The 9,870-nt window shown below is 35.1% G+C and overlaps 1 protein-coding gene across 3 annotated transcripts in view; it reads right to left on the bottom strand.

Annotated features, from left to right (window-relative positions):
- Positions 1-413: 413 nt before the first annotated feature.
- The window catches only part of SGO1 (shugoshin 1), a 13,744-nt gene continuing 4,287 nt past the window's right edge, over positions 414-9,870 (bottom strand). For all 3 annotated transcript variants that reach the window (XM_049628870.1, XM_049628869.1, XM_049628871.1), the window contains 5 exons: positions 7,208-7,281; positions 5,518-5,576; positions 3,742-4,554; positions 1,528-1,717; positions 414-1,304 (listed from right to left, as the gene is read on the bottom strand). In XM_049628870.1, coding sequence (XP_049484827.1) covers positions 1,202-1,304; positions 1,528-1,717; positions 3,742-4,554; positions 5,518-5,576; positions 7,208-7,281 — 1,239 coding nt within the window. In that variant the 3' untranslated portion in view covers positions 414-1,201. The remainder of the gene's footprint in view (positions 1,305-1,527; positions 1,718-3,741; positions 4,555-5,517; positions 5,577-7,207; positions 7,282-9,870) is intronic.

Raw genomic sequence — 9,870 nt, forward strand, 5'->3', positions numbered from 1 at the left:
AAAGACAAGGAATACTATCTAGAATATATAAAGAGCCCTATTCTATTAAAAAAAAGACACTCTAGTTGAAAAGTGGGCAAAATATACAATAATTCATAGAAGGAATGAGTGACCAATATTTGAATTCTCACAATTAACTCAATGAGATAATATCTCATAAGTAATTAAAACAAAGAAAAGCCATTTGACATTCATTGGCTTAGGTAATTTTATGTCCAATAATGCCAAGTGATACTGTGTGGGGAAACTAGAACTTACAAATTGCTCTTAGGAGAGTGATAACACTCCTTGTGTCAGGAGAATTGGTACAACCACTTTAGAGAGCAGCTCCCCTTCTAGGTATCCACTCCATGGAAACTTACTCACATGTGTGCAAGAATGCAGAATATTCACCGCAACACTAATTTGTAATAATGGAAATAGTGGAATCAAATTATCTCTCAAAATAGTAAGTCTAGTTTATTTATATAACTGTACGATGAAAATAATCTACATCTGCCAACATGGATAAATCTCAAAAACATTGGTGAGTTAAGTAAAAGTCAGTTGCAAAAAGGTACGTACAATATAAGATTCACGTAAAATGTTAACATACAAAATGATTCTTAACAGTCTAGGGATAAACAGTAAGAATACAGAAATATTAAAAGTATAAAAACACCAAATTTCAAATTGCCCAATAGTGCAATCACTTTCTATAGCGATGGAAATGTTCTATATCTGCACTGACCCTACTATGGTAACGACTAACTAAGGAACTATCCTGAAAGTCCAAACATAATAATTTGCTGAGGTGTCACTGAACAGTATACACCTAGACAGCTTGGTATTTAGAGCTAGTCACTTGCCTAGTCCCAGAACCTAAGCAACCATCAGTTCATTATCTCACATTTTACTTTCGCAGAATATACATTTTGAGTAAAATTAAAAGTTTTAGGTAGTTTAAGAAATTGGGCTTATGTACGGTTATTTTTATTTAAAAGAAAAAATAAACCAAATTTATTAGTGGTATGAGAAAAAAGCATCACATTTGAAGTATAGTTTTGAAGACATTTTCATGATCTAGAGTTCAGTCAAAGAATATTCCATGGCAATAGTTCAACCCTTTTGTGGACTATCTTACAGATTCTCTCTTGGAGAGATAGGAGGTGTAGTAGGATGAATTTAAATAGCATCCAAAAAACACTTCACTGTATTTGCCTCATACTTTTTTTTTAGAACTGCGTCTGGGATCCTTTTTCTGTTTGAAAATAGGAGAATTCAAGAAACACAAATCTGTAAAAGGGTCTCCTCTTCTCAGTTTCCTAGAAGGATAAAAAGAACTCTTAGGAATAATTATAAGCATCCCAGCACCATCTTACCCTTCAATATAAAGTTATTGTGCATTTGCCAGTGTTAATATTCCCACTTCAGTTTTTAATCAAAATTTGATATTTCAAATAAGACTCACTCTTAAACAAAGCTCCAAACCTTACTCCCCTCACCCCCGACATTTATCATTAAAAGTGGGTTCCCACAAATACTTACGAAATGAGTGTGGGTTCCTTATAGTTCATACTGACTGTGCACCTACGCTTTGGCAGAGACACTGCTGGGCTTTCTTTATTCTTTTTTGGAGAAAGAGAAAGTTTTCTGACTTTCAATACAGGATACAAGGGAGCATTGGTGATATCCTTCAGGCTAAAATGAGGTGAGCGGTGAGTTTTAGGTAGTGCACCTACGAAGACAACTTTTACTGAATATGGTTCCAAATTAAAAAAAAAAACAAAGCAGGAACTAAAATCATATGCAATTACAGATCCTAAACATATACAAATCCAGCATTGTATTATATAGATTTTTTTAACCCATTCATCATTTTTCCATCCCAGATAACACTGAAATATCAATTACTATAGGTGTGAAGAGCTAATACAACAGGTTACTAAGACTTAAAATTCTTTTTTTTTCCTAAGACTTAAATTCCTTAAAAAAATTAAAATTCTTCTAGGATAGCTTGGGCATAATGAATTACGTTAAATCACAGAATTTCATTTTAGTTCCATCTTGCTTTGTAGAATCATCAAGGCCTCCATCTTTTTCATAACCATAATTTATCAAGTGGCTTCCTATAGTCTTAAAAAAGCTACGTAAACTCACTTTATTAAATAAATGAGAATTCTACATCATAGTCTCTGTGTAAACCAGCAGGAAGGGGATTCCCTCTGGTAAAGCTAGTATGTTAAAAAGTTACCAATGTTTTTCCTATCATAAACATTCAAGTTATTCTACTTTGGAGCTAGATCTATATTGGGTGCCAGGTACCCAGCACACAAAGAACACTGCAAGACAATTCTTCAAACGGCTCTAAAAAGCAAGTTGTTTTTCCATTACAAACGAAATTATAACTGTAAAATGACTATTTTTAGCAACCATGCTCTCCAGAGTTACCTAGGTTTCAAATACTGTCTTTTTTGTTTCCACTTACACATATTGCACTATACTAATTATTCCAACTTTTAGTTTGGAAAATATGGTTAAGCAACATCTACTCACTTGCTATATTCTGGAATATTGCTTCTCAAAATTAATGTATCTACAAATCCCCCAGGGAACTTGTGAAAAAGATGCAGATTCTGATTCAAGGGTATGGCCTGAGATTCTGAATTTTTAAGAAGTTTCAAGGTAATGGTGATGCTGATGATCTGGGGATAAAATTCTGAGTAATACTATCTTAGAGTGTAATTTTTTTCTTTTAAAAACTTATTATGTAAAATTTCAAGTATACACAAATATGGAGACAACAATATAATGAACCCCCAGTTACCCAGCTTCAGTAATTATCAACATTTTGCCAATCTTGATTTACATTAACATTATTATAGCATATTTAAAAAAACAAAACATGGTTGCATACTACCACTGCCTAACTTTGGGAAGTCATTTAAATTTTTTAGGCTTTCAGTTTTCTTATAAACAATATAAGGATGTTGATACCTACACTTTATTTATTTATTATTTTGTTTTACACCTGCACTTTATAAAGTTATCCTGAGGATCAGATGTTTTGGGAATGCTACAACCTGACCACATATATTAGTTTTACCACAATAACAGTTTCCCAGATGAGAATCTTTGTGGGCAGATGCAGGCTGTTATCAACTTTTGAACCATGCTACTTTTGATCTATAAAAGCAAGATTTTCTAAGCCACAGTTTTTAGATGTCTTACAAATGTCTTACAAAAAAATACTAAGCCCAATAACTGAGGGAAAAGTTTGGCTTAGTGTTTGGCCACCTTTCACTAACTAGAACGAATCAATTTAAAATCGCGGTTCCTGTCAAACTGAATATGAAGCAAAGCCATTAAAATGATAGGTCACCGGATTCAAATTTGATTTCATTTTCAAAGACCTGTGTCAGGTGAGTGTATAAAAGATATTTTAATTCAACCTAACTCCACCAAAAAGTTTTTCTTACTTTGGAAGTCTTCATTTACTGAAGTTAAAAATACTTTCTCCATAACAAGTAGTATTGTTCTTAAAGAAGATTTAAATTAGCTTAAAGTAGGTCATAGCCATACAATTGTGATTTCCACCCCCAACCCGCCATTGTTTAATCAGACTGTAACTACCCCCAAAGAGACAGATGGCAAGTCTCTAACCTCCCCCAGAGAAACAGATGGTAAGTATAGCCTATAAGCATCAGGAGTGATCATTTATTATAAACATTAAAAATGCAGGCGAACAAGTAGATCACTTACTGATAGGAGTTTTTATAAGCTTAGTGCCCTCTATCTCTTTTTCAGCCCTGTGTTTTAAAACTCTTTTAGGTCTCGGCCTGCTGACTGGGCTCCCAGCTGGTTCACTGGAGAGACCTTGACTGTACTTGCAAGTGGGCAAATAGAGGTCATCAGAGTCATCTCCTGAACCACTTGATTCACAGATGCTCAATTCAGGTTCACTGGTGTTTTCTCCTCTGTTAGAATCATTGTTAATTTTTTGTCGGAAAGGAGTGAGATGAATTCCCTCTTCCAAATTAAAATTGTAGGCATCACTGGAAGTGACAGATTCATCCAACTTTTCTTTGGAGACAGTTTTTTTATTTTCACTTTTGCTCGCTTTATACTTTGATACAGATTTTGATTTTTTCCTTCTGTTACCTTTTCTTTTCTCTTCTCCTTTTCTTCCTTGTGCACCTCTGCGCTTATTTTTAGTATGTTCAGGTTTATACTCTAAGATGTCTTCTTTTGTTTTAGTGGATCTTTCTGGGTCAATCAGCTTTGGTGATAAGTTAATTTGATCATTATTCCATTGACAAACATTTTGTTCCACGTTTTCAGGTAAGTGCATATTTACTACTGGGTCTACACATCTAATTCTTTCCAATTCAAAGGACTGCTCTGAGAAATGACTGATTTCAAAATCATCCAAGGTATTGAACTGACATAGATTATTAAAATGTTTCTTTAAACTGCGACGGACAGATACAGTTCTAGGTAAGACATTATCAGTAGATTTATCGTCATCTGAATTCAAATCAAATTCCAGTCTGTCTTGAGAAATAGGTATTTGCTCTGAGAATTTAAAAGATAAATGAGAAAAAAATAGTTTAACTTTATGGAAATTTTAAATTCAGTAATCTTAGAACTCAAAATTAAAAATGAAATAAATGAAAGGTCAGTTTGTAGTTGCGCATTTGCTATAAGCAAATAAAAATCTGGGGAACTTAGTACTACCATCTAATTTTTTTGGCAATGATCAATCGATGGGTTCTATCTGACTTGTGAAAGAATCTTACATAACGTCCAAACATGTTCTAACTGGGGGTTTTCTGTGTCCCTAGTTTAAAGGTTTAAAGAAAAAGTAGTTGGCTATATGTATCTATGTGTATAGGATTCAGTGGGAGAGAACCTCATATTCTAAAGTAAAGTAAAGTAAGACCAGTACACTGAGAAAGTGGGAGCTAAGATGTTCTTTGAAATCCCAGTAAAACTGCGATAATTACAAAGCCTTTCAGGTAAGAAATATAGTAAGCATTTTTAGGGAAAGGTTCTGCTTATTCAAATGCCATCCCTTCTTCAAAGCATTGAGAACAGGGACACGCCAATTTAGAAATGGAAAGAATGGCATAGCTTTGGAGGTCGGCTTTCAGTTAAATGCTAGCTCTTACCTTTTGGGCTACTTTTTGTGTGATACTTTACTTCTTTGAGTATATATAAAATGGGACCAACTGTACCTATATTCTAAGGTTGTTGTGAGGGTTAAGTGAGATAATGTAAAATGGCTAACACAGCTTGGCAAATAGTAGGGCTCAGTAAACTGCAGCCAGTTATAGCTGATAGCTGATAACAAAATAAATAGATATATTTTTAAACTGTTATATTCTGTGTAAAATAAACAGATTTGCTTTGAGCAGAAGAATGCCAGATGAGCATACTTAAAAAGTTAAAAAAAAAAATTAGAGAAATTTAATTATGTTACTTGTTCTCAAAGATCTCATCTTGCCCTTAATATTTTTACATTTTCACTTGAATTACCTTCTATTTGGAATGATTCTCCTTGTCCTGGAAGGTGAGCTTCCTGAAGAGGAACTTGTCTAGCCAAAGAAAAACAGAAATTTATTTAAGAATTATGTAACAAAAAGAAATTTAAGATTTTCTTAAGTTTTTCTCTTAGTATCATTTCATAATCCTATTCTAAATCTGCTAAGTATCAAAGAAAACAAAAAACCTTTCTGCTGATTATATGGAGCCTCGTTTGTTATAAGTGACATTCAACTCCACTGGAGGAACTACCTTATCTATTTGGACACTTACTCCTGATGACATGCCATAACTCGTAATTCCATTTACCTGGAGAAACAGCCAATCAAAACTGACTTATATATTACAGAAGTGCAATTTGATTACTCAACTCTTTAGCAGCCTATTTCATCATTAGCTGACCTGTGATTTTTTTTTTTTTTTTTGTAGCATAGGTTTTTATGGTGCCTAACTACTGACCCCTCTGAAGTTAATACTATTTATTTTCTTTAAAAATCTTGTCCCCCTTGTAGCTCATGAAACAATTTTCTTTATGCTTTAATACTATTACTGGCTGTTTCATTCTAATTATAATTTTATTCTTTATTTCCTATAGAGAATTTTCCCTCTAGACATCAAATTTTAAATACAGGTTTAGGTAATAGAGTTATGGTAACTAATTAATAACAATTTCAGGACTCTTATAAAAATTCAATTACCCCATTTTGCTTTTTGACCATTACATAAATATTTTGTCAGGTGTTACAGTTCAACAGCTTTTAAACTATTCATGATTAAAAATATGGGGGCAGAAACTGTCTTTGTGATTACTTTTGTGAAGAGAAGGGCGTAGACTTGAAAGGGATATGAGGAGATGGTTTATAGCAGTTCTTAATTGGGGATAATCATATCCCCTCAGCAGATACATGGCACTGTCTGGAAACATTTTTGGTTGTCTTAACTGGGGGAAGGAAGTGGCATTGGCATTTAGTGGTAGAGGCCAAGGATGCTGCTAAATATCCCAAAATGCTTAGGATAGCCCTCCACAACAAAGAATGATCTGGCCTAAAATGTCAGTAATGCTGAAACTGAGAAAGCCCAGCTAGAGGGACAGCAGTGCTGTATATCATAATTGAGATTTTGGTTCCACAGGTGTATACATTAGTCAAACTCATTGAACTGTATAATTAAGATCTGCACACTTCACTGTATGTAATTATATCTCAATAATTCATAAACAAAGTGTACTTGATCCAAGAGAAGGGGAAGAGGGTATATGGGGTCTGACTGTATTTAGGAATGAACTGGATTAGCAAGACAGGGTGATAGCTGTGCTAAATGTGATGTTTTATTATATTTCATTTCTAAACCAGACTATTTGTAGCACTGGCAAAATACCGTCATTTGAATAAACAATCCTTCTTAGAATAAAAACATGATATCACAAAAATATAACTGAAGGAATTCAATTATATTTAAATAGCTAGCTTAATCCTAACATCAAAAAGGTAAATATAAGAAAGTTTTGGCTTAGCTACATGTAACAGAATATCACCATATCAAATTTTTTAAAATGCATTTTTAGTAGAGAAACATCAGACTCCAAACACAAGAATCAATACGATGCAAATTTTCTTTCATAAATGTGTCAGAGAATTAAATCTTTTTTGACATTAGTAATCATAATAATGAATTTGATACCAACGGTAAATCCTTCACAAATAAATCCCCGGAGTTGTCACTACTGGTGGCCATTCCAGAGGGACATACTTCCTGGTTCTGTTAATATATGAAAACAAAGAAAACACTGGTACAACTGAAATATTCATAACAAAACATTCATTTATTCAACAATAAAAATGTACCAACAGTCTACTATGGTGCCAGGCCCTGTTCTAGGAACCAAGTCTCTAGCAGCTAAAAAATATATTTAAGTCCAACTCTCTTAAAGCTTACATTCTAGTGTAGAGAGAGAAAAATTTTAAATGAAAGGAAAGAGATACATAAATAATTTCAGATAGTGATAAAGTGCTATGAAGGAAATACTCAGAGTTGAAGTGACAGAGAGTGATTGAGGTTGGAGGTTCCCTTAGACCTTCATCTGAAATCTAAAGAATGCAAAGGAGCCAGCCACTGAAAAGAGGAGGGAAAGAAAAAGTGGTGGAAACAACAAATACAAAAGTCATGATGTAGGAAAAGCTTTGCTGTGTTTAGAAAAGAAAGGCCACTGTGGCTGGACATATATGAATTCTCTCATAGTGAGAACAGGAGGGGATGTGTACTCAGAGACCAGGTAACACGGCGCCTTGGGAGTCAGGAGTTTGGATTTTAGTCCAAGTGTGATACGAAGTTACTTAATCGTTAAGCAGGGAAGTGAAATGATTTAAGTTTTAAAAAGATCAGTCTGACCACTATGTGGAACATGGACTGAAAGGGGCCAAGAGAAGGAGTTAGGAAGTCATTGTAGTAAATCTAGCAAGACGTGTATCAGCTAGGACTCGAGTCCCATAGCTACAGAGGTGAAGCCCAGCAGACGGTGTTGAGAGAACAAAGATGCTGAGATTGAGTCGGCGTGGAAGTGGGGACAGTGAGGGAGAGGGAAGCCTCTTTGGTTTGGACTTGAGCAAATTGTAGGTTGTTTTCTGAGATGAGTAAGACGGACAGACAAAGGCAGAAGTACACAATATCTTTGGGAGAGGGAAAATAGAGTTGTACTTTGTACAAAATGTTTGAGATCCTTGGGGCGCCTGGGTGACTCAGTCGGTTAAGCATCCGACTTCACCTAAGGTCATGATCTTGCAGTTCATGAGTTTGAGCCCCGCGTTGGGCTCTGTGCTGACAGCTCAGAGCCTGGAGCTTGTTTCAGGTTCTGTGTCTCCCACTCTCTCTGCCCCTTTCCTGCTCATGCTCTGTCTCTCAAAACTAAATAAACGTTAAAAAAAATGTTTAAGATCCTTTATAAATATTTCAGTGGATAAATCAAGTAGTAGTCGTGTGTGTGTGTGTGTGTGTGTGTGTGTGTGTGTGTGTGTGTGTTGAGCTATAAATTTGGAAGTCCCCAGCAGAGAGTATTTAAAGCATGGGAAGGGGGTAAGATAAGATGGATCTAGGACAATTGACATTTGAAACTAAAGAAGAAGTGAGCAAACGAGACAGACATGTAACAGTCAGAAAGGCAGGACAACTACGAGAGTATGGTAGTAGGAAAGCTAGGAGATTATAAAGTATGTTACTACATAAAGGTCAAGAAGAACGAGAGGTGGCCACTAAATTTGGTAATATGGGAGTTGTGGGGACCTTGGCACAGTGACCATAGGATGATGGGGATAAAAGCCAGATAAGAGAGAGTTCAAATGTAAATAGAAGCTGAGGAGGTGAGAACGGTAAGTGCACTGTTTATCTCTGCTAAAGTTCTGCTGTGAAGGGAAGCAGAGAAATGAGGAGGTAGAGGGATATGAAATCAGGAGAGGTTTCATTTATTTTCTTTTCCTCTTAAGGCAAAAGATGCTAAAGCACATCTGTATGACAGCTAGAATGAGTCAGTCAAGAGGCAGATCCGTGTTGAAAGAGTGCAAACTTTCAGGACCAAAGTGCTTGAGGGCAAGAGAAAAGGGGAATGTGATGCACAGGGAAAGGCTTGGCCTTTGATAGGAGCAGAGACACTTCTCCCACTGTGACAGGAGGGAAGACAGAGAACACACTGCAGATACGGGCAGATTTGTAGATTTGTATTAGGAAGGTAAGAGTTCTGGACTGATTCCTTCGAAGTCACTCTAATTCAGTTCAGTTGTTTCTTGAAATTTGATGCACACATAATATGCTGATGTTATGATAGATTAAAACTGTTCAAGAGAAACAAAACAACTAGAAATTTAATCCTGTTAAAAGTTTTAAATTTATTTTCAGTATAGCTCATGTTCTAAATTTAAGTAGTGGTATTACTGAAGGTAAATAAAGGAGAATATTTAACTACAGAATAATATAATTTAGTAACAAGTTACTAAAAAGATCTATGATAAAATTTAGGAAACAAAAGGCTATTAGAAATTACTTTATGATTAATCCTTATAAACCAAGTTAACTAGTGGTAGGCAAAAAAAACCCATTCTTCTTATTTTAAAGCATTTTAAGTTTCTCCATTACTGATCGATTGACTTGATAAACATGTAAGCACAAGTATAGAATGATGGTTGAGGGGTGACACATGTAGCAAATGTATGGCAGAAAACAAACTCTGATGTTTTAAATGCTAAGAACACTTTTGCCCAGCAACTAATGTTTTTGTTTTTTTTAAGTTTATTTATTTATTTTCAGAGTAAGACAGAAGGAGAGAGGGAGAGGGAGGGAGGCGGGGGGGGGGGGGGGGGG

This window comes from Panthera uncia, chromosome C2, assembly GCF_023721935.1.
Source record: "Panthera uncia isolate 11264 chromosome C2, Puncia_PCG_1.0, whole genome shotgun sequence".
Taxonomy (NCBI): domain Eukaryota; kingdom Metazoa; phylum Chordata; class Mammalia; order Carnivora; family Felidae; genus Panthera; species Panthera uncia.